At 39.8% G+C, this 24,558-nt stretch overlaps 1 protein-coding gene across 2 annotated transcripts; it reads left to right on the top strand.

Annotated features, from left to right (window-relative positions):
- The first annotated feature begins 8,380 nt into the window (after positions 1-8,380).
- On the top strand, positions 8,381-21,641 carry cldn19 (claudin 19). 2 transcript variants are annotated; one of them, XM_008410267.2, is made up of 5 exons: positions 8,381-9,152; positions 13,410-13,574; positions 13,859-13,943; positions 15,819-15,965; positions 19,017-21,641. In XM_008410267.2, the coding sequence occupies exons 1-5, from the start codon at positions 8,930-8,932 to the stop codon at positions 19,051-19,053; spliced, it is 657 nt and encodes a 218-aa protein (XP_008408489.1). In that variant the 5' UTR covers positions 8,381-8,929; the 3' UTR covers positions 19,054-21,641. The 2 variants fall into 2 exon arrangements, with proteins under 2 accessions (XP_008408489.1, XP_008408488.1); XM_008410266.2 differs by having other exon boundaries at positions 8,384-9,152; positions 19,495-21,641.
- The last annotated feature ends 2,917 nt before the right edge of the window (positions 21,642-24,558 follow it).

Raw genomic sequence — 24,558 nt, 5'->3', positions numbered from 1 at the left:
GTATCCATAAATAAAACATAAACTGGTGAGCTCATATTTAGACAAAAAAAATGAAACTTAAGGAAACGAAACATCTCAGTCACAAGTGACTAGAAGGGTTATTTGATAATGATGCTGCATTTCCTGTAATAATAATGCTGCATTTCCTGTAGTCTCTTCTTAGGTGTCATATGTGTCTATCTTCCCCACTTTTTCACCAAGATGTCATCTTTGAATCTGCTAATGAAGGACACTCGTTCCATCACATCAATTTTCTTAACAATATTCAGCCATTTTGGCAAAACAGTTCATCTGGGAACTTCTGAATCGTTTCAGGTCATTCGATCTAATACGTAGAGCCGACGGTTGGCTTTCATCCCCCCACATTCATTCCAATTACAGTAAGTCTATAGTGGTGTAAACCCGCTGGGAGGTCCTATGTCACTGGGAACTCTCGCCTCTTGTTAGCCACTGCATGGCCACAGTCTTTGATCAGCTCAGCTGACTGCTAAGCTCGGCTTAGTGCGACAGGGGTCTGGAAAATGTGAGGAGAGGAAAAGAAAACAGACATAACTGGTAGAAGCCACTGTACCCTGTCGAGGAGCTGCACAAGTTGGAGCAAACAGAGAGGAGATATTGGGGAGCTAAAAATGAGTCCATCTGTGTGAGCTCCTCTCGGTTTGAGACCATTGTTCTGTGAAGGCCCCAGAGGTCGGTTAGAAAACATTAATGAAGAAATAGCATCACAAAAGACCAAGAGAAAAAACAAACAGGCCAGGGAGGAAAGTTTTGGCAAGATTGGAAACAGCAGCTGTGCAGCTAGAGTTAGGTATAATTATAAAGTAATTACTTTTTTATGTGACATATATTCCTGCCCTTGTATTTCAATGCGGTTGACCTGCTGTGTCCTAACCCTAGGAAACAGCAGGATGAAAAGAGTGGAACCTTTTGAGTTTCATTAGACATTCAAAACTCTAGTAACACTTTCGCTTCACGGCAACACGAAAACAAACCAAGACAAGACAGCCAAACATTAGGCTGCCAAACTAAATGTCTGCAATCATTTCGTTTGGGGATACAACAATCGTTTGCTATCTACAACAGGCCACAGTAGCTCTGTTTACTGCCCATAATAAGTCTCTTGGAGGGGGCCTTCAGCTGGACCGGAGGAGCTCTCTTCAAAGCACAGACATTCATTATTCATTTCTGAGGTTAGTCTGCATTCATTCATTTGGACACCGCCTTCTCATACGAGCTCTTTAGCATTAGCAGAAAAACTTGGGTGTATGGTAATTGCAGCTTACAACCAGCATGGTTTATGGGATTATTGCAACAAGAACATAAACTATTGTAATTATTGGGATGTGACTTGTAGTGTCTTTCATATTGCATAAATTGTCTCCAAGTAGTATTGAAAATATGTAAATACATATGCTTCACATGCTGATGGTGACAGACTTTGTTTTTGTGATGATCCACTAGTGTTTTGCTTTTATTTTGTTATTACTTTCCTATCATTTATGTGTTATTAGCTATGTATCCATAAAAATTGTCATGAGACTTTTAGCAAACTTTTAAAAAGTCGTTATTAATAAATAATAATAATAATAATAATAATAATAATAATAATAATAATAATAATAATAATAATAATAATGAATAAAAAAGTGAATTAGGTGTGATTCCATCCCCTCCAGGCTGCAGGGTTGGACATAGAAATTGTTCAGGGTTTATTGCCTCTGGTAAGATACAGATTGCCTTTTGCCAGCCACTCCAGGCTGACAGTCCTCCACTCTGGACTGGAGGTTTGAACTTTTACAATTTCCAAGCCTCTCACGACCACCAGTCAGAGGGAGCGTTTCATCATTCCCATCCCAGCCTGGAGTGACTGTTGACAGGCAGTTCAGGCTCCAGGTCCTCCCCTCCAGTCTAAAGGTTTGGACTGGGAACGTTCGCTGTGTCAGAACTTATTCAGTAAATTTCCCTTTAGTGCACTGACTCTTTTCCGGAAGAGCCAAAAGCAACCTCAAATGACTGAAAAAAAGAAAAGAAAAATTGAGAAAGTTTTTTTTTTTTAACTTACCGTTTCCATCTACCTACTGTGATATTTTCCACTTTCTAAGTTTCAGAAAACAATCAAATAAAATACATTTTAAAAATGAGTTACTTGTATAAAAGACACCTGTCCACACATTCAATCAGACTCTAACGTCTCCACCATGGACCAGACCAAAGAGCTGCCAGGGAGATCTTTGGTCTGTAGCCTAATGTTTGGCTGTCTTGTCTTGTCCTGTATCTTATCAGGCTGGGATGGGCTACAAGATAGTAGTCAAACATCTTGGTGAGAGGACAACTGTTGGTAAAATTATTAGAAAATGGTAGAAACTCAAGTTAATTGTCATTTACCTTGGACTGGAGCCCCAAGCAGGATCTGGCCTCATGGACAGTCAATGATCACGAGGAAGGTGAGGCACCTGGTTCCTCTGCTGGAGCCGGCTCATGGCCATGCTAAGAAAAAAAAGTTTAATTAAGCAGTTTACCATCTTCCCCCAGATAAAAATGTGCTGACACAAATTACAAGGTGACAATGATGAAGAAATGAATTAGGATATGTAAAACATTTGGGTTGAAACCTATGGAGAACTAACAAAATTATCTAACTTTTACTTTTAAAGTTACACAAAGAATCATAACTCAAAGCTAATACTGTCAGTAGTCAATGTTAGCTTTACAACAAAAGTAATCATTTTGTCACTTTCCTTTTTAATGAACCAATTCTGAATACATGGTCAAAGAGCTGCAGGTTTTCACTTTCACTGACCAAAAAACAAGATGGCCGATCGGTCAGCTGGCTCTGCAGCGTCCTAACCTTGCAATAGTGACTTTAACGGTAACATTGCAACTACTTCTATTATCTAAATTGAATAATTATTTTTATTATTATGTATTCCCGTAGTCAGCCTCTAAAATCAACTTGAAGACAGAACATTTGCTTTTAAGCAGTAGCACAAATAATTCACTTCTCATCATCATAATACTGTATGGAATAATTTATATAACACTGTAAAAGGGGATATTTTTTTTCTTTTATGTAAATAAAGTTATTTTTCCTATGGTGACATTTTCTTGTCATTTTCTCAATTAAATGTCTTTTTTGTTTGTTTCTGTTTGTATTTAATATGAAAATTAACATCAGCTTTATAACTGTATGTTTGGTACTTTAGTTCCTTTTTGCTGGCTGTTCTGGCAAACAGATACATGCTTTAAAAGAATGTCATAAGTCTAAAAATGATAAACCATTGTGACTGAATAACATACTTGGCAGTGGCGCAACTACACATTATTCAGGTGGATGCAAAAACATAGATCGCTAATATGCTTTGAGGTTTAGGATTTGGATACAACTTAGAACTTTTCTTTTGTGACCGACTAAATGACTTTAGTCAGAACTTGGGTGGGAAGACTTGACACTTACTTGCGACTTGGAAAATTAATGACTTGGTTCCACCTCTGAGAATAGCCCACAACTTGTCCGCTTTGTTTTATATCGTAATAGTCTTATACCATTTACATGTCCACAAGGGTTTCTCAGTAGTCATGACAGGCTTAATCTGATGGGCCCATGAGATTTTTATTGTCTGTGCACGGACATGAGAATGTGCTAACCACATGTGGTGCTTTCCTAATTGCAGGAGATTTGTCTCACAGGGGTATAAACCAAGAGGCACAAGGACAGTGCGAGTGTATCCACAGCAACAATGTTGTTGGTACATATTCCGACAACAGAGTGGATGTCAGATTAAGGTCAGAGAAGTTTCTCAAACCCCTTAACTCTCACATACGAACCATTCATGTAGACAAAGTTGTCTAAATTTAAAATGTGAATCAATTTCATGACAACAAAACAGGCGACTTAGAAAACAATTAGTAAAAGATTTGGTAACATTTTATTTGAAGGGGTGGGCATAGGACTGACATGACACTGTCATAAACATGACATAACATCTGTCATGAACATAAATAAGTCTTTATTAATGTTTATGACAGTTGTCATGAAGTGTCATTATGACACTTTTAATGCAAAGTTGCTCTAAAAGTTGCATTAAAAGTCCATTAAAAGTGCCATGATTCTGTAAATTATGATAATTTAATGCAAAGTTGGCATTTTTAATTGACTTTCAATGCAACTTTTAGAGCAACTTTGCTTTAAAGTGTCATTATTTACCGAATGACACTTCATGACAACAGTCATAAACATTCATAAAGACTTCATGTTCATGACAGATGTTATGTCATGTTTACGACAGTGTGACGTCAGTCTTATGCACACCCCTTCAAATAAAGTGTTACCAAAGATTTTATCTGTCCTTTTTAAATTCAATTCAGAAAGTACTTTATGAGTCCCACATAGTAGTCAGGTTAAGGTTGAAGAGGTGCAGCAGAATCCCAGAGAAACTGCTCTACAAAGGCCTTTCGGGTTCTGGGGCTGGCACCATTTGGATGTGCAGTTGTGCTCCAGTTCAGTTGCTTCTGCTGCTTCATCATCTTCATACTTTCCTGGAGACAGTCAGGTGGGGGGTTCAGGTAAAGGGACTACCAGCATCTCCTGATTTGGCAGAAGACAAACATGTAGAAGCAGAACCTGTGAGGTATGACAGAGAAGCTGTGGATCAAAGGAGGACATGATGACTGTCTGGCTTGGGGCAGGAAAGGAGGTTTCTGAGTTTATTAAATTAAACCTGCTAAAGAACATGATCTGGCCCTATCCAGACTTTCATCTGCCCTATCCTCTCTCTGGCTGAAGCCTGTGATACCCTTCTTCATTGATCAAACATTTTTGACATTGTTCTGCCCGGAGCTTGCTCTTCAGTATTATGTCTTCTTGATGTCTCCATCTTGACTTTAAGCTGCTTTTATTATGCTCTTCATAAATCTGTCTCTAGCTCCATTAGGAATGCATGCAAATCTTTGTTTACTTTCTGCTAATGCCAAAAAAGCACAATGTTGCTATTGCGGTGTTTTCATTAAATAAGGAATGAAATTAAAATCATGCAAGAGTGAGCTTGTTAATATGACTTTAAAAACCACGATTTGGAGATGAAGATATGATCCATATCTCAGTGAAACACATAACACTGCACTCTGTGAGGGTCCTTGTTAGCGCTTGGAGTTGATCTCATTTGATTGCCAAGAAACTCATGTTGTCCATTATGATCAGTGAAAGAGGTGGTCTGAACTTCCTCCTCCTCTATGTTCCTGCTTTGCATCCACAACACCAGGTTTTCAATTCATCTTGGGTGTGAGGCTGTTGCGAGCCGAGGTAGGAGGGAAAGGGGTTGGTTGTCACAGTCGATAAAAATAGCAGCCTAGAGGGAGCTGTTACAAAAATGTTTGTGTGTGAATTTCCAAAATAGTTGTCACAGACTAGGTACATTTTTATTTTCGCAGTTTGACACTTGACATCGAGGTGTGAGAACTTTTTGTGTTTTTCACATCATAACGTAACTTTTGATTCTTTCAGTTTTCCTATTCAATAGACTTTAAACAATGGATTTAGAATGAAGCACTTAGCATTTAAAAGTACAAAGGCAGAGTTCTAGTGAGAATAGATTTGTTCTTTGCTAGAGAACTGTTTCTGGATATATTCAGTAGATAAAATAATCGAGACTTAGGTAGGCCAAGTCTCTATTATTTGTAGACAATTTTGATTTTGACAATTGGATAGCCTATGTCGGATAATTTTTTTCAACTAATATATTAAATTAAACATTGCAAATTGAAAGATTATATTAAAAGTAATCTGGTAGCCTCCTTCCTAAATTATTTTTCACTGAAACATACCTGGTACAACCAACCACACAGTGGGTCAAATGTGCTTCCATCTCCCCTTTAGCACAGAAGCTCTTTTTCAGAAATACCAAAAATCACTTCGACTGAGTGTAAAAACGTTTTTGCAAACTTGAGGAAGTTATTTTGAAATGTACCATTTCCATCAACTTTTTCTTACTTCAAAATGGGCAACCCCTCCCCCACACTTCCTCCAATTGAAGCAAGACTTGGAGTCACACTACCAATTACTCCGCACCATTGTCACTCCAGCCTGACTTGATGCGCTTGGAACCCAAAGGTAGTGGGTTTTGAAAAGGGACTGGTTCCGCATAGCCTTTACTAGTGGAAAAGAGATTTAACCGAGTAGAGTCAAGTAACGCTGTGCTAAGAAGGGCTGTCAATGCTCCAAACCAACTCAGTCCAAGGTTGGTGGACAGAAGGTGGCTAAGACCTCCATCATGGTACTTGCAGAATTTGCATTGTAAGCAAAATAGTTTAGGGCTTAGTCATAATTAAGTAAAATTATCAACATAGACAAAGGAAAATATGGCTGTAGTGAAAAAAAAATTGAAGACTCATGTAGGTTTGCTAGTCCTTAAAGTATCTTCACTGAATAGCCTTCTACCAAGCTTGACTTCCAAACAGTGTTTTTGGTATTTCAATGTTTCACATTTCATACTTTACTAGTTGTAAGCCTCAACCAGTTGATGGTTCAGATATTTACAGCCCAATGTCTTTTCTGAATCTGAACACAAAAGAAAAACAATGGCAGGTAATTTTATTCAAACTATCAAATTAGCGCAAAACCTGGGGTGGATCATTTTTAGCAGAGCTGTCATTTTAAGACCAACGTCAGCAAGTTGTTTTGATTCAAAGTCGTAAGGACCTGACAGCCCCTCTGGAGCACCAGCCACTCGACCCGGCTCTCACTGAACTGAGCACTTGTTTTTCTCCTCTTTCATCTCTCCTTGCTGGCTCAGCTGGCCTCCTCGCCCCGACCACAACCAACCCAAAGATGTCAAGTCTGTCATTTAACAGAAAGCTGCGTTAGCCTTACAAACGTGCGCAAAACTTTGTCGATATTTTGCTGATGTCGAACAACACAATTTCACAATTGCGGTTTTTTCGTTAAATAAGAAACCCAGTTAAAATCACACGTGAATAAGCTTGTTCACAGCGCTATAAGTCAGTAAAAAACACATGCAGCATCATCATCCTAATACCACTTCCTGTTGTCTTCTCTGTCTTTTCCACCAGGAGTAATGACTAGTTACAACATGCACAAATTTTGATACAGCCAAGAAACAACCTCAGCCTAGCGCAAAAACGTTTTATTGTAAAAGTGAGTTTTTTGGAAATTGCCATATTTCTATTAAGCAAATTCATTCTGTAATTCCAATTTGCTCGATTACATAGCTAGAGGAAACCCAGCTACACATACACACAGGCAAACTATCCAGATCTACTCAGGACAAAGAAAGCCGTTTTGTGCCGGTGTGTGTGTAATGTTGTGGCAAGTTGAGTTCAAGTTCAAGGCTGAAAACATATATGAGTAGAAAGAACACTTTCCTTTTTTTGCACATGAAGGTGGAAAGAAAATCCATGTAACCCACCTGAGCATCCATCACGCACTGACGAGGCCAAGAATCTGCGAGAAGTTACGCACGGACATCCTTGTCGTGTAGACAGGCTGCATGTGTGTGACACAGTGTTACTGGTAGGGGTGAGACATGTCTCTTGCAGACGCGAGGAACGGCCATGTCTCTGAGAACAGCCGTGTGGACAGTCTAATAGGCAGAATGGAATTAGTGTGTTAGTCTGGAGTGAATTTAAGCTAATTTAATGAGCTGAGTCCAAGTAGAGCTGACAGGCCGAGCAGCTGTGGGAAAACGGGTTGCTGTCGCACCAACTCCCCCTCCCACACACACACACGCTCACGCACATGCACAAACACACACACACACAAAAGGCAGGAGAGTTTGACTGTGTTCGCAGCTTGCAAGGGTGTACAGTTGGGTGAACTCTTGTTTGCTCCTGTGTGAATTTCTCCCTTGAGTCATCTGGGTTTCCGTGGTGATGAGGGGTGGCATGCTTTGGTGGAACATAATTTCCTGAGAGCCTGTCTGAATGTGACATGTCCTTTTCAGCAGCTGCTTTGTTTTGGGGCTGATTTACGTGCATTTGTTGCATTTCGCCCCCATCTCCCTCTGCACCTCCAGTCTGGGTTAGCCAACTCTTCAGGGATGAATTCATCCGACAACCAATCAAACAGGATCGACTAGAGTTTCTTAGGGAAAGTTAACTCACTAGTTGGGTTGAAAATATAAGACAAAAAAATAAATACCTCATTTGCACCTGTAGTAGGTTTCTGCCTGACCAGCATTTTCTTTTTTTACTTTCTCTTTGTCTCTCTTTAAACAGTCTTTGCTTCTTCACCCCCTCCTCCCAGTTGGTCCATCCCTCTTCCCTCCCATAGGCGTTGCTAAAACACACCAGAATCCAATCATAAGTCAATTCTATTACCCATCCCTTCAGGTTCAGCCTGTTGTTTCCACAAGTTCTTTTTTTTTTTTTTTTTTGCTTTTCACTTTCCTCTGCTCCCTCTCACTTAGCCACTTGAGCTTGCACCAGTTGAAAGGACTTCAGTGGGGGGGGAGAGAGCACGCAAAACGGCAGAAAGAAAGAGAAGGAACAGAAGGAAGCCATGCAAACAGTGAGCCGGCCCAGCGATTTTCCTCAACAAGTCTAATCTTTGACCAGCACAAATTGTTTTTGACTCATCCCTGGAGAGGTGCCCAAAGAAAGCGGATAGCACAGACCTCGAGGAGGAGAGTTTTGTTCATCATTCTGGCTGACAGGCAAAACAAGCATCCAAGTTGTGGGTACAAGCCAAGAAAGAGTTAACACTGAGATAAAGTGGAGAATCACACAAATGTGAGTTGAAGCAGACAGAAGGGGTGATGCTTAGAGGGACAAGAAAGTGAGGAGAAAAGTCAAACAAGAAGCAGCAACAACACAAAGACTGCCCACAGAGAAAGGAGAAGTCTCGAGAGTAAGCCGCTCCAAGTCAGGTGGAGAGAAAGAGAAGTAGAACAAGTAGAAACAGATTTTCAGAGCGAGGATGGCCAACTCGGGTCTTCAGTTGCTGGGGTACTTTCTGGCGTTGGGCGGCTGGATCGGCATCATCTCCACCACCGCGCTGCCCCAGTGGAAGCAGTCGTCTTATGCCGGGGATGCCATCATCACAGCTGTAGGTCTGTACGAGGGGCTTTGGATGAGCTGTGCGTCCCAGAGTACGGGGCAGGTGCAGTGCAAGATCTTTGACTCCATGCTCTCGCTGGACAGTGAGTATGATGTTTAAATTTGATTGAGTAAATACAAAAAAGATACTTGAAGTTATTGCAGTGTGTGCACTAATGCCTTTGACCGTTCTACTTCCTGTCATTTTTGTGTTATGTTTTTTTTCTTACCCTCAAGGGTTTGTTGTGTACAACTCTATGATTATATTGTTAGTATGACGTACTAAAACTAGCAGGGTATGGTTCAGAGCAACTGTGTGGTCATTTTTTTATTGGATGACTTCAATAAAGCCAAACTCTGCTAACGTCACCACAAGTGGCATGTCTACGTTTCTTCAGATACTCTCTGTTGCACTGTTTTCTTTGTTAGATTTAATGCGGCTTTGAATGACTGCTAATCAGCTGCCTCATCGTTTTTCTCTAAACTCTTTTACAAATGTTGTTGAGCTACAAATCATAAGAGTTATTGTAGTTGGCCTATTCATATCCTCACACCCCCTGAGTGATTGATGTCATCTCGACTCACAGAAGTTCCCAAGCTGTAAATCTCACTTAAAAATGCAGCATCTTTTAATGAAGCTGCGTTCATGTAATGTGAGAAAAGTGGTGAAAGGCTAAGGAATGTAGGGTTCAGATATAAATTAGCTCCAAATATGAGTCTCTTGTCATCACCGATCTTTTGAGGAGGACACAGACTCTTAATTATGGATTGTACGAGTCAATCCATCTTTTACTCCACTTAAATCATTCACTACAGTTTCTAATGAAATAATTGGGGGAGTGGGAGAGTCGAAGTGGTGTGCAGTAAGAAAAAACATCTTGTTTTTCATAGAACTTAACTTTATGGCACTCTCTTGAAAGTGCAAACACTTCGATGACTTTGTGCATCAGTAGTATCTTCAACACCAGGGCACCCAAACTGATCGTCTATCTCCTTTGAACCGCTGCAGCAATAAGAGCAGCGTATTGTCCTTGTGGATGAATAGCCGCTATTACGAGAAGAAAGGGGCAGTGTTGAGGCCAACACTAAAGATATTCCCAGAATGTGTTTTGTCTTCCCCACACACGTGCATTGTTCCCCGTTGTTCGCTTACACACCCAGTGACCAAAGACAAACATCAAATTAAACTTTCCAAGCCGTCGTTTATGTGTTACTCTATACTGAAGCGCATGTTCCTCCCTTCACTGCCGTAGGCAGGAGCTCAGGAGCTTTGGGGAAGACGCAGCAGGTATGATTGAAACTTTGTTTTGATCTGGCAGTGAGAGCACCATGAGACCTCTGCTGTTCTGGATGCACTTGCAGCAGGAGCAGCATGTGACAGTGGGCATAATTGTTCACCAGACTGTGCTTTGTCTGCTTGAACTGTCAAGCAAACATAATGGAGAGTAACGCTTGGTTTGCTGAACTTCTTGCTAAAGGTGAAGCTGAAAGCTGAAGGTACGATTAGCCGTTAGTCACGATGGGTTGTGGAAGCTAATAGTCCTGAAAGGACAGCTTGTTGCAACTTACATGCAATCACCAAGATACCTTGTTTTTAAATCTACTCAAATCAGTTTGTTGTTACTTGGAGGCATTGAAAAGACTAGCTGTCTTCCTCTTTGAAAAATGTTTTCAAATTGTTCCTTTTTTGTCTTAATCAACAAACACATAAGTGACAATCATGCTAATCAGGTTAAATTTTGACAATGAATAGTCACAATAAATAAAATAAATAATTCAATCCACAGTGCTGTCCTAAACAGGAAGCTCTTTCACAAGCACTTTGTCACAAAGCCACAAAGACAAACTCGCTTCTAACCTGGCAACGCGTAGCCAAGGCAGGACCGGAGTGAAGCTGTGCATACGCTGTGGGCAGGAATGAGCGTGTCGGTGGAATACGAAGCCTTCTCAGTTTGATTCCATTTTCAAAAGTTATAACTTCTGAAGGAACCTTGGCCCGGGTCCAATGATCCGTTCCGTCTCGCTGCACTTCACCGAAACCCATTGAGTGTGTGTTAATGGCCGGGAATGGTGTGTGCCGCGCACTTTTACAGTGGTGGTCCCACATCTGCACCGACCAGCTGTGTCACACAGACCGCCTGTCACGGCAACATCACATCAAGCTGGATTCATTTATTTTCTGTTTGGGATCAATAAAGTATTTCTGAATTTGAAATCTAGCTAGCCCCTACATTAGCAGACCACTACAGCCCTGTGACTGCCTCCTTTGGTGGCTCATGCTTTCTCTGTAGAGATGCTTTGTGTAAGAGAGGCTAGAGAAGTATTAGTGTGTTTTGTTATTTCAGTTGATGGCTTCTTATGGAGCCTGTAGAACCAGGCAGAAACCTCTGGACCATTTGAAAGCAAAATACTGCTAGCCAAAGGAAAAACGGCAAAGTTCAAATTAATGCTGCCGCAATAATATAAGCATCATGAGTCTAAGAAGAATTTTTTTTAATGGAAAATAGCCAGAAGTGTTTACTGGGTCAGATATCTGATATGATATTGTAGTGGACAAAGTACTCGACTCTAGTACTTGAGTAAAAGCATTGATATTCGTGGTCACATCTCACTGAGCTAGAGGTAAAGGTTGCTTGGTCAAAAGTTTACTCAAGTTAAAGTACTGAAGTACTTATTTTTGAAAATACTTAAGTATTCGAAAGTATAAATTATATTTTCTAATATCAATACATTGCTGTATTGTTTTCTGAACGCTTTTACAGAACCTTGTAACTTGCTGAAAACCACTCTACTACAAAATGTCTACACCACCTGTGAAAAATGTCCGCATAAACATGCAATAAAAGATGACAGCTATTTCCAAAAAAAAAAAAAAAAGAAAAACTTCTTTCACCTGCCCCTCCAAAATAAGATACAGGAAAGGATTTTTTTTCAAAAATACAACATTTGTCTTTGAAATGTAGAGGAGTGAAAATCATAAATTCCCCACAAAATTAATCCTCAAGTGAAGATACTCAAAAAATGCACTTAAGTACAGTACTCAAGTAAATATACTCCGTTACTGTCCACTGCTGGATATTCCAATTAGCGATGAGTGACCTCACAATGAGATTTCACTGCCTGCACACACACACACACTTAAGCGCACACACGCGCTCACACATACCAGTGGGTACATTGGAAGTGTGGCTGGCAGTACCAGTCTTAGTTTAGACAGAGGAGGCTAACCATGAGCCTGCTGCCACCGCCTCGCCCTGTCACAGCCTGTGCCTGGGCAGCGCAAAGGCAATGAGCCTTTAACTTAAAATCAAAGATTAAAACACAGAGTAGATAAAAAATAAAATAAAAAATCAAGACTCTTTTCTGTTCAAGATCTTTAAAAGCAGCTCTGGAGCAATAAATCAGACATCAAAGTTAGTTCATCCTGTTGCTGCCGTTGTAAATCGTCCCAGTTCAGCCTCTGCAGCACCGTGAATGGATCTGTGTGTTTTTCTGTCAAATAACGAATGGTGTGTCAGGCCGGTGCTGAAACACGTCCCTCACTTCTACATGGGGTGTGTTTGAATTTCCATTTTCTTTTCTTCTCTTGTGACGCTGTGTTCAAAGACTGTTAGAGTAACTTTTTCATTTCAGTGACCACGGTTGGCACACAGTATGTCCGTAAACAGCATCAATGGAGGCCTGAATGAAAACAATCTAGCTTTGTTACCGAGCCACACTAATTTCTCTGTGTGAAACATGGAGAACAGGACCTCCTACAGCTGCTCCGTGCCAGAGAAAGAGCTTCATCTGTGTCTGTCCCACCTACAGCAGCTGCATATATACAGACATTGTGCGCTCTGTACGTAAGAGTGTGTGTGTGTATGTGTGCGTGTGTATGTGTACGGTTCTATGTAATTTTGTTCCTCCCACAAGTTATGTGTGTTGAGGTCAGTGTGGGCAATAGATTAAAATTTTGAAAAAGCAAAGCCACACTGGAATGACGATTTGGACGTCTACAGTCTCACAGCTCCGACAAATAAATAGCTGGAGATAACGATGCTGTGAAAAGTGGGACAGTGGTGGACTAATGAGCCGTCATAAATGCATGCGGTCTCCCATCAGTCCTTTGCGGCATCTGTGTTGTAATTCCTTCGAAATTATCACTTTAATGTCCAGAGTTTTTCTGGGTGTTTTTCCAACTGAAGAACTGAGAAATTATTTGTTTTGAAAACTGTCCACTACTTTCTTTCCTTCTCTTTATCCTTCTGCGTCTTCTCCAAGTATCTGTAACACCGACCCACTGCTTCTCCATGCTACTCTGTGCTACACGATGCTACGCCCTACGTTTCCTGCTCATTTTTTCTCTCTCTTTTATCTAGTCCACATTCAGACATGCCGGGCTCTCATGGTGATATCAGTGCTCCTTGGTTTTATCGGCATCATCGTCAGCGTCGTAGGGATGAAGTGCACCAAGGTGGGAGATAACAACCCATCCACCAAGACCCGTATTGCTGTCACTGGAGGAGCTCTCTTCCTGCTCGCAGGTGGGGTTAATTCCAGAAAGGAACACACGGTGTAGCTTCGGTAAAGTGTGTGTTTCACAAGAGATCTCACATTTTTCTAGCCTGAATGTAGGATTCTGTTAGGCAGTTAAGGCCCCTGCTGTAAACAGGAAGTGGTCATTTTAGCTTCTGACCTCAGACATAAATTAAACTCATCCCTGAGGGGAAGATGACCTAAACACAGATCCACTGCGTTCCATTTGTGTTTAGTTGTAGCACCCCTAATTAAAGCAGAGAGACAAATCTCTTGCCTTTTTCCTTCGCAGGTCTCTGCACGCTCGTGTCTGTGTCCTGGTACGCCACTCAAGTGTCCTACCAATTCTTTAACCCAAATACACCGCTCAATGCCAGGTATGTACTTGCTCGGGTTATATCTCATACTCTTGTAAAGTTGCTGTTTGTTGTATAACAAAATGTACCATCCATGGCATTACATCCTGATTCTGCAGCTCAGACCTGCTAGGAAGGTAAATACATTTTCAACTGCCAGGTTGTCCCTCTATCGCCAACCTCTCTTTAGTATCAATATTGATAGAACAGTGGTGTGACTGTAAAATTCTGTATTCTGTAAAAGCGCAGCACAATGCTAGCCACCAATGCTTTTGTTGCCATCTGCCTGTGTGTGCTTGGAACAAACCCTGCTGGTGACAGAGACTCCACTAGAGATTACAGACCGGACACTCTGACACAAAAACTCTGTATGCATCAACCACTCTCCTGTCCTCGCCCTGCCTGGACTTGAGATCTCTGAGGAAGATGTCAATAGGATCCTTCAACAAATCTTGATGATATGCAATCCCTCTCTTGCCTGAGAACCTGCGCTGACCAACTGGCCCAGATCTTCAGCAGGTCTCTTGAGTTGAGCAAGGTTCCCTAGACTTTCAAATGTTCCACAATCATCCCTGTCCCCAAGAAACGCACAATCAATGGGTTAAAAGACCACAGTGTTTACCCTGGTGTCTATGGTCTTGAAATTCTTTTAGCGACAAGTTTTGAAACTTCTCGAGCACCCTGTTGGGCCCTTTGCAATCTGTTTGCAGGTCAACTGTTGACCTGCAAACAGGTCAACGGTTGAAACAGTCAACTAAACTTCACCCTGCAGTGTCTCAACTACCAAAGGACATAGGTAAGGATCTTGCTTGTGGACCTCAGTTTGGTATTCAACATGTTCATAGTACCAGCCTCCACCTCTCAGTGCATCACCAGCTTCCTGATGCTGGTGATGCATCAGGAAGCTGGTGATGCATCAGGCCCACCTGTGTGGTTTGGCTCATCAACAAAACAACAAAACAGGCCAGCTAGGTCTGCAGAGAGCATCATCAAGGCTGACCTAAAACCCATCCAGAACGTGTATAGGTCTAGGGTCAGGAAAAGGTCAGCTAACATCTCTGCAGATGCCACCCATCTGTTTCAACACAAACGTTTTCAATATTTACCTTCAGGTAGGCACAACAGAGCGCTTTGCAAAAACCTGCTGCCACAGAGACTATTTCCTCCATCTCTGATGAACCTGCAACAAAGTGCCCAGATCAGTACCTAATATTTTTCCACTAATTCAACCATGTTTTCCTTTTTTGTAAAATGATTGTATATATTTTTTTTCATTTTGAGTGTTCTTTATATATGTATTTTTTAAATGTCTTTATTGAGAGCAAAGCCAAACAAAAGTCAGATTGTTTGTCTGTGCAGACTTGGTGAATAACAATGATTCTGATAAAAACCTAACTACTTAAACAAGGTTCTCATAGGGTGGAGGTTTTAACATTCTGCTTTTTATTAATAAATACATCTCATATTCTTTCTCCCATTATTATGGCACTTGACAAATATCTATGTAATTCTGGTAATTCTTACTGACCTGAAACAAGAAAAGTTTGGTGTCTTTTTATTAGGTGTATGTAAACTTCTAGTTTTGACTGTAGACCCGAGGTTTCAAACCACTGACCTCAACCAGGGTTTACAATATTTGCTCACCCTTACTTAACCTGAAATCACATGCTAACAGCAATTAGTTAACGCGTCATGGGACAGGATTTCTTATGACGAAAAATGTTGCAACATGAGATGTTAGCACAATTCTAATTTTAGAGCACAACTCTGAGGTGGATCGATTTATTCAAGTTATTAAATTGAAAACAGGTAAACAATTTTGTGAAACTTTGATCTAAACTCTTTTGACTGACTATAAATGCTTTCCTGTCTCTTTCCACTCTTTTTCCTACGCAGGTACGAGTTCGGCTCGGCACTGTTCGTGGGCTGGGCCGCTGCCAGCCTGACCGTTCTGGGCGGTTCCTTGCTGTGCTGCTCCTGCTCTAAAGACGACATGCGAGGGCAACAGTATTATCGTCAATCACAGCCTTCCACAGCCAGGGAGTACGTGTAAAAAAAAAAAACCCAACCCCAACACCTCCAGCAGTTCCCCAAACAGAGAGCAGAGGACACGCTGGGCACCAACCTAGTTTTTATTTGTTTCTTTCTCTCAAATAATGAAAAATGAAACAAAACAGAAAGACTATCCTTTGCGCTATCAGACCGCACTTACACACTAGACTTAGACACAATCACATGATTTACCAGCATCACATATTTTTAAGACTCTAAAGGAGTATTTGTCCAGCTCAATGTTACACGGTCTTAAGCTAATGCAGTGAGTGGAAGGAGCTCATCTGCTGCAAAGTCACTATACAGTGTTGTGCAGAAAATAAAAACACAAAAAAACCTTCTTTGTGTGGAACTACGGTGTCAGTGATAATTCTGATCACTTAAGGATTGTTTTGATTCTTGAACTTTGTTCTTGGTCTCCATTTTTTGCTTTCGAAAGCCAAGAGCAAAGCTATTTTGTTTAGGCATGTAAGGTTACCACAAAGTGAATTCCTAAGAATGTACACAACGTCACCTCATGGTGAAAAAAAAAAATCCACATAAAATGTATGTGACAGCTCATGTCTTATTCATTTTATTTCAGTATTGGAATTTGGGTTCGGATGTAAAAGTTCCCACACAGCAAAACTCAAAGAGTCTCTACCTGCATGTCCTGTGCTTCCTGGTTGGAGCTACGTTGGTGTTCTTAATCCTCAATAACGTGTCCGATTCCACTTGGTGCAGTGAGGTTGTGTGACATCAGAAATCAGAGAAACTGTAATAAAAAAACAAAAACCAAACAATCATTTTCAGTCCATGCTTTTACATTGGTAAATAAAGTATTAATGAATGTACTGGAGTGTCCAGAATGCTCCAGTGCCTTTCTCATTAAAAAAAAAACCAGCTTGGTTTTCACCTGACTTAAATCAAGAGACACAATCTGAACTGCAACAGCGGAAGTGAATTGTTCCATTAGCCTATTGCTTTATCTCTAATGAGCATGTGTGTGGCTGATTACTATTGGTTTCTGCATGAAGAGAAAGAGGGAAAGTTTTCATTATGGTCCATTTACTAACACTGAAGGTCCTGCTTTAAACACTGCCTCGTTTAATAATTCTTTCTAAGCTATGTTGCAGACACAAATAATGAGCAATAAGCTACTTTGTAATGCAATTGCACTGTATCTGAAGAAAAAACCCATAAGCTAATAGTAAGCTAAAAAAAAAAGCACCTGTATACTTTAATCGCAGAAAGAAAATATATTAACATATCATTTGTAGCAACAGATTTTAAGAAATACGACCTAAAAACAGACAAAACAGAAGCATTACCTGCAGCTAAACCCAGATTCAAACATTTTACAGCTGAACTGTGCAGTTACATTAAATTGGCTCTTGAGTTTCCTCTTGGTGCTCCCACATCACTTTGCCCTCATTTGTGTATATGAAAGGGCTGGTCCGCCACTGTTCCAGATAATAAAGCCATTAACTTTTCCAAGAAAAGGTCACAGTTGGCCTGCTCCTTTTTCCTGCATCCTCTTTTCCTCAAAAACACTTGATTCTGGAGTGTCCTGTTATTTTCCGACTGGAGAACCTGTAGAGCTATAGGAAATTCCTTTTCTCCTTTTAAATAAGAAAGAATGTCAAGTAATGTAAAAGAAGGGCTTCCAGTAGTTTTTACTGAACCACAGTTATGAAAAGCTATCAGTCATAGAATGGTAAAAGATTTAGGGTTTAAACAAAATCTTCTCCTTTTCTTATTTTTAGTTGAAACGTTAATATTAATTCAGCTTTAGGTGGCAACATTGATGTCATTCCTGTACTTTTACATAATATCTGCCAGCTAGGTCAGCGTTAGCATAGGTCTAAGCTAATGTGGTTTAAGCTAGCGGTCTAGCATCTACAGAGGTTTAATGTTTTCATTACTAGGCATTTTAGGAAGTAATAAATACAGATACAACATCATATGAACAATACTTTGCTTTAAATTGACAACTTTCTTTACTTAGGTTTTTGCAGGGAAGTTAGCAAGAATCCTACTTGGAGAAGATTTAACTCAACAACTTATTGAAAAAGTCCAGCCAATACAATGCTTACAGTAATGTAAAGTACAAACACTTTATTAACCGTTAAAGAGGGTTCAGATTTGAGAAATGCCATTTTGCAGGGAGTTGAAGATGTTGAGTTGGCTGCTGTTTCCTCAGCTGAACAATTAAGTTGTTGCTCCGTGATTTCGTTAGTTGTGCTGTTTGTTGCCTTAATCTGCCTCATTAGCTGATGAAGGCCAATGAGGCCTTAATCACCAAGAGAAGAGGAAGGTTTTCGAATTTGCAGCAAACTGTTACATGTGAAGCATTAAAAACTGTGTTTTTTTTTTAGGTCTTAGTTATTTTGAACTTATCTGGAAAGATTAATGATCGCCCAATCAGGTGAACTGATTTTGTTAGCAACCTCAGCCAATATGATTTTGCGTCAGAAATCAGTATTTTAGTCAAAATTAGCAACCATTTCTTGTGATACTTTAGAACGTTAATATTAACTGATTTAGCGTTTCTCCTTATCCAAGCTACTGAGTTATCAACTTCAGAAAACAGACTTACTCATAACTTTTCATAGAGCTCTACTTCAGAAAGGTTAAACATTTCTAGGTATGCTTGTAGGCAATTTCTAGTTCCCTTTGCGCAGACATAAATTGTTCCTCTAAATCCAGACTTTTGCTAAGCTGTCATTACTGTGGCACCCTATCTGGAGACACCTTAACCTTATTATACAGTCTGAGTACTGGAATAAAATACAATTATTTATTTCGTCCAATTAATTGATTTTGTTTTATTTTTAATAAACAGTCCATGGAGACTAATTTCTGTGAAACTTCATTTTATCCCTCACATTTTTAGCCAGCGCCCACATAGTAAACCGCCCATCTTCATCACTTTGTACTAACACAGCACAGAGATTTTGACTTTGTAACACAGGGAATCTCAGAAGTATTGTTGTGTTCCTTCTTTCCCTTCCTGTCTTACCCTGTTCTTCTGTGATTGTCTTCTTCTCTCCTCTAATTCAGGGCAGAGTTGTTGAGTGAAACTAGTTTCCCTGACTGATCAGCCCCGCCTTTTTATCGAGGACTATCTGACTGTCCAACCACTGAATTCCCTTCTATCGTTCCTGTCACATTATTGGCCCCAAATTTGGACCTTTTGATCAGGATTCCCATTTTCTTTCACCTTGCCAGTTTTAATGGAAAGACGTAGGCTAGGTCTTCTTTCATTTCACCAGCTTTTGAGTCTTCATTGTAAATAGAGATTCTTAAAGGATACTTTTCTTTGAGAAGCAAGATATCATCCCTGTCTATACCTTCCATACCTCCCTTTGTTTCCTGTCGTTGGCTGAAAGTTAAGAATGAACTGAAACATGACATTGCGCTGATCTGCGGTGTCAACTACAGTGATCTCTAGGTGTTACAAATGTGTCTTTCTGGTTTAATTTGTTCACTGTGACTGTATTTTCACTGAAACATGTCTTTTTTCCCCTCTGAATTGCAGACCAAATGTTAAAAGTACCCCACCAGAGAAAAGGGAGCAGTACTTGTAGTTGGGGAGAGTCTTCTGGCCTTGCCATGGCTTAGATTCTGTCAACAGGCAAAACCCTCCCAAATGAGGAATTGAAACCAGACAAGAAACAAATTTATGAACTGAACTCAAAACAATTTGCAGCAGAATAATTTTTGGGGTTATAGAAAGTGCTTGGGGAGGTTTGCAAATTTTTGACATGTTAGGGGGCAGAGAGATCAGAACCTTGTCTTTGTTGTTGACTTTGGGAGAGACACAGTCATTCAGGGTATGTTTTCTATAACATGTTAAAATGCCTGGGTGTGAATATCACCTACTCCATACTGTTTTTTTATTTACTACATATGTAATATTTTACTACATTTCCTTATAACAAGTTTGTGCAAATGTAATTGGTTATGTATTTGATGATATGAACCCTTTCCTGTCTGAGTTGTGGATGTCTTTTGCCAGTAGTTCTGTATACCTTTTTTATGTTGGATTTCCAAGAATGAATATGTAACTACTCTGCAGTATCACTTATGAACAAAAATAATATTAGCAAATATGTACTGTCTTATGTCATTGTTTTGATGAAGAATTTTTGCTTTGTTGCCAAACCGCCTGGATCACGGATGAATCATTTCCCTTTACTGTGTCTGTCTTTAAGTTTTCATCTGCATAAGTTGTTGCTGACCATGTCAGAAAATGGATGTATGAACGGATGACAGTGTCCTCAGTGTTTTGGCCCCTAAATGTAGAGATGCATTGATCAAGCCTTTCCTGGCTGATACCGACTCATAAAACTATTCGTTTGTGTCCTTGGGGTTGATTTTAACTGACTATAAGTCTTTGTTCTCTTCCCTGTGACACATAAAAGAGAGAATTCATTGACAAGTATAGTAATTTAGTGGATTTTCAGTTAGGTATGTCCCAGTAAGGGTCACTCAAGATATCATGACACAAAACCACGCAATGTTAAAATACCTTAACCTTTTCTTGTCAAAGTTAAGTGTCACAAAGTACAAATTTGTTGGTGTTATCACTTGACTTTGCCTGTGGAAGTAAGTCTAAGTGATTATTATGAGCCCGGATGTGAAGGTAAGTGCTTAAAGCGCGACATCATTTCCTATGTTTTAAAGTCTTATATTGAAGTAAGGAGCGGAGCGGTTCCTAGTTTGACCCTTTATGTTTTCAGGATTTGCTTACAGGTTTGTCAGTCTGATTGACGACGCTCTTCCAGTTTGAAAACCTTCTCCACTTTCAAACTGTTTGTGTTGCAGATTTTTGGGCTGTCAATAATAATAATAATAGTAATAATAATTATTATAATAATAATAAAAGAAATAATGAGAGATGGACAGAAAAAACACTGTGTTAGCTTTTAGCTGAATTCTGTTGGCGCTCCACTAAAAGGATTGTTAAGCAACACAGGGCTGGGGTCAGGGTGTAATTTAGCTCACGCTGCCCCCCCACAAGACACCACCCTGGGCAGTTGCCCATGTGCGCCCGTATCAGAAACGTCATTATTATAAATGCAGATTTTACTGTTTGAGAAGCACAAGAGTGCTTTACTTTTTATTTAGAATAATATTCAAGGTAGGAAAAGACTGAGCCCTAACTATGAGTACAAGTCAAAACACAATATAATATTTTAACTGTTTAGAGATTACTTCAAAAACATATTTTGATTTGTAAACATAAAAAGATGAATTCTTGTTTCTCCATATTGTCGCACCGATGTTATTTAATCTTTATTTCATGTTTAGCAAACTCATAAATACCATTACAGTACATGCAGTGTTTATCAATAAAAAATTGTGAGACGTCTTAGTAATTATAGATTTAATGAATAGGGAAAGTATCAGAAAATGTATCAGCCTTTGATGCTCAAATCCCTAATCTTAGCTCAAAAATTGGCAGATTTCCTTCCACGGCTGATCAGTGCACCTCTACCTACAGGATGTTCTGCTCTACCTGCTGTCCTGTGTACTAAGGAACACAAGTTTAAGCAAATGCCTGCATTTATTTCCTGTGGCATACCTTTATCTAATATTTACCTCTTTTATGTTGTGTATTATCTTATTTACAGTATACTCATGTCTGTCTCCTAGAATGAAGTAAACAGAGACATAAATGACTGTGGGTTTTGACTCAGTGGTTTGTCGCCTGTTTTCCAAACTTTCAGCCTTTCTGCTGTTCGCCCAATCTCCCCACTCCTTCCTCCGACTTTTTGCTCCCTGTTGTTCAGTAATTACAGACGTGGCATTCCACTTCTGCTTGAATGAACTGCGGCACATACTCAGCAGGGAGACCCACAAGGTTCACTTGCTCACTTCTGCTACAACTGACAACAAGGCTTGATTTTTTTTTTGGTTTCAGCAAAAAAACATGAAATGAGGATGGCTGCAGATGATATTTATGAGCAAAACAAAATTCTGTTGCATCCGGTGAATTTCTGTTTACTTTGAATTCAAAAACATCCACGGTCAGATTTTGTTCACAAATTAATTTTGTGTCCATTTCCCTAATGGCATTAAACTAGTTAAGTGATCCATGAGATCATTGTATCTTTGAAGATTTTTTTTTCTCTATGTGTAGAAAGTAATGGAAGTTAACATTTCTGGAACAATGTTTAGCTCAAAGTTTAGCTGGGGTATTATTATTATCTAGATAGCTAAGATGAAGATGGCATACCTAAATTGCTCTGAAGGACACAATCTGCTAAAAACTTTGAAACGTTTTTTAATTTAAATCTAATTTTGGAAGGACGCAGATGTGAAGTGACGTGTATGTAAATATTTTGCTTTGGAAATAACTGACAGTAGCTGCGCTTCCTTTAACCATAAAGACACGAACTGAAATTACGAAAATAAATTTGCTTTATGGAAACATTCCGATTTCGAAAACACGTTTTTTGATCAAAACCTTTTGCGTTAAGATGAGGTGAAAACACTTTTTTTTGCATCACATGTCACACGCCAATAGCCAGATGTTACTACTGGTGAAAACGACAAAGAAGACGACAGGAAGTGGAAAGAGAAAGATGGTTTGTTTTAGTTTTTTCAGGCAATGTGCAGCTGGCTCCACCAGAGCTCTCAGCATCACACGGTTCATAAAAAAAGTTGGAAATGTACTATTAGCTCAACACAGCTGCTGTGTGTTAGTGTGTGTGAACAACCTGTTAGACAAGTTTCATAGGTTAACGGCCTCAATATGAGTTTTGTGTGGAGCTAACAGGAATACAGAGCTTGGAACACAATTATACCATTTTGATTCCATACAAGAATTTTAAATATCAGCACAAGGACTAAAACAACTCTCAACAGAAATAAATGTTGTTCAGTTTGTACGGTGAAGACAAAACAAGCCTGTTAGAGGAAATGAAAAAGCCGAGTGAAAACCGCAGCAGCGATGAGAGCCGAGCATGGATGTGAAATCTCACATATGCTTAACATTTACGAATGAACCGTCCTCAATATTTAACTGGCATGTAAAGAGGCAGACAGACATTTGGGCCAGAACTGTCATAAAACCCAAAAATAAAAACTTTGTAAAATTCATTGTGTTTTCTTAAAAAGCTTGGGATGCTTTTACAGACAAATCTTTTATCGTGTATTCAAAACTTTTCAGTTTGAGTTAAAGTGCAGAACAGCTTTCATTTAGAAAATAAATTGACACATTGGGTGAAATATGCAATGATGAATGATGTGTTATAAAGACATTACAGTGGTTTGTTCTCCAGGCTCAACTCATTGTCAGACTCCTGGCACCTATTGGCTGGGCCTCTGTTGAATTAGGTCAGTCTACTTAAAGGAAGTAAATATTTGTGCAAGTATTTATATTTTTATTTAATGAGGCTTGAGCTGTGAAAGCATTGCAAAGGATTATTGGAATCGCAATAATTATTATTGCTTTTGACAAAACTGAACATATCAAGTTTTCGACAGGAATAGTTGCAGTTATTACTGACAACTATATCCAAAATAAATGTTGCATATGGCTGTAGGAACAGAATTGCTTCTTTTCAGGTTTCATAAACTGAAAAGTAACAAGTTGTGAAGGGATAGATGGCGCTGTAGAGGCAGACGTTGTTCAAGTTGTCCTGCAGTGCCATGTCTTTTTTAATCTTTTACATTTTTTTTGTCCCACATACTATAGTGGTGTTGCCATTGACCATATAATTGTGTAATTTGACATTTAGAAAATACATTTGCTTCATGGAAACACAGCAAATAGGGGTGTGGGGTGTGGGGGGGCACCCATTTTGCAATAATTTTTTTTTTGCTAGGATGAGGTGTTTTTATTTTGGTCATATCAAAATAGGTTTACTAAACAAAACCTCAAAGAAGACAGACAAATCTGCGACATGTTTTTTTAATGACTTATTGTGTGACAGTACAACTGTTGAGCTGAGAAGTAGACACAGGGACCAAGGCCAGTTCAACGGCTAAACTAATGGACAGCTACAGGCGATTTGAGTTAAGCCATTAATTCCCTCTGTAACTATGGGGGATGTGAATTCACCGCCAAAAAAGATCCGTGATCAGTCTGCACTGATCGAACATCAGATTTACTGTGGGTTCAGTATGGTTTTTTTTCTGGGAAGTGGCTAGCTGACTTCATTCCAGATGCTACTGTCAAGCCGGAGGCGTTCACTGCGATTAGAACTGAAAGAGATACAAAAGCTTTCAAGAAATGCAAACTCAAAAATCAGCCTTTGGTGTAACCCATGTTAACTCTTTGTGGAAGCGGTCATTATCTATTCTGGTTACTATGGACTCCACTCTGACAGCATCTTATTAGGTTTTGGATTCAGCAGCAAAAAAGACAACTGACTTATTTTACGCCAACAAGAGGGAGACATGTAGCGTCCCTCCACTGATCATAACCTGGTCTAATTGAAGCCGCAGTTCCCCTCCTTCCCCCTGTTAGTAGCCAGCTGGTCAGCAGACGGTTCATCAGGAGATGGACTCCTGAATATGAAGATGCCCTAAAATACTTATGAAATGACAGACTGGGATGTGCTGCTGAATTCACAAGACGAGGACATGGAGA

The sequence above is a fragment of the Poecilia reticulata genome, linkage group LG5, assembly GCF_000633615.1.
Source record: "Poecilia reticulata strain Guanapo linkage group LG5, Guppy_female_1.0+MT, whole genome shotgun sequence".
Lineage (NCBI taxonomy): Eukaryota > Metazoa > Chordata > Actinopteri > Cyprinodontiformes > Poeciliidae > Poecilia > Poecilia reticulata.
This window is presented reverse-complemented; position numbering and strand designations above follow the sequence as displayed.

Excerpts from the sequence above, each read along its gene's own strand:
- cldn19 (XM_008410266.2), top strand. The coding sequence starts at position 8,930 with ATGGCCAACTCGGGTCTTCAGTTGCTGGGGTACTTTCTGGCGTTGGGC. Across the intron at positions 9,153-13,409 it reads CTCCATGCTCTCGCTGGACA|TCCACATTCAGACATGCCGG; the intron begins GTGAGTATGATG and ends TCTTTTATCTAG. Across the intron at positions 15,966-19,494 it reads CAGCCTTCCACAGCCAGGGA|ACCAAATGTTAAAAGTACCC; the intron begins GTACGTGTAAAA and ends TCTGAATTGCAG.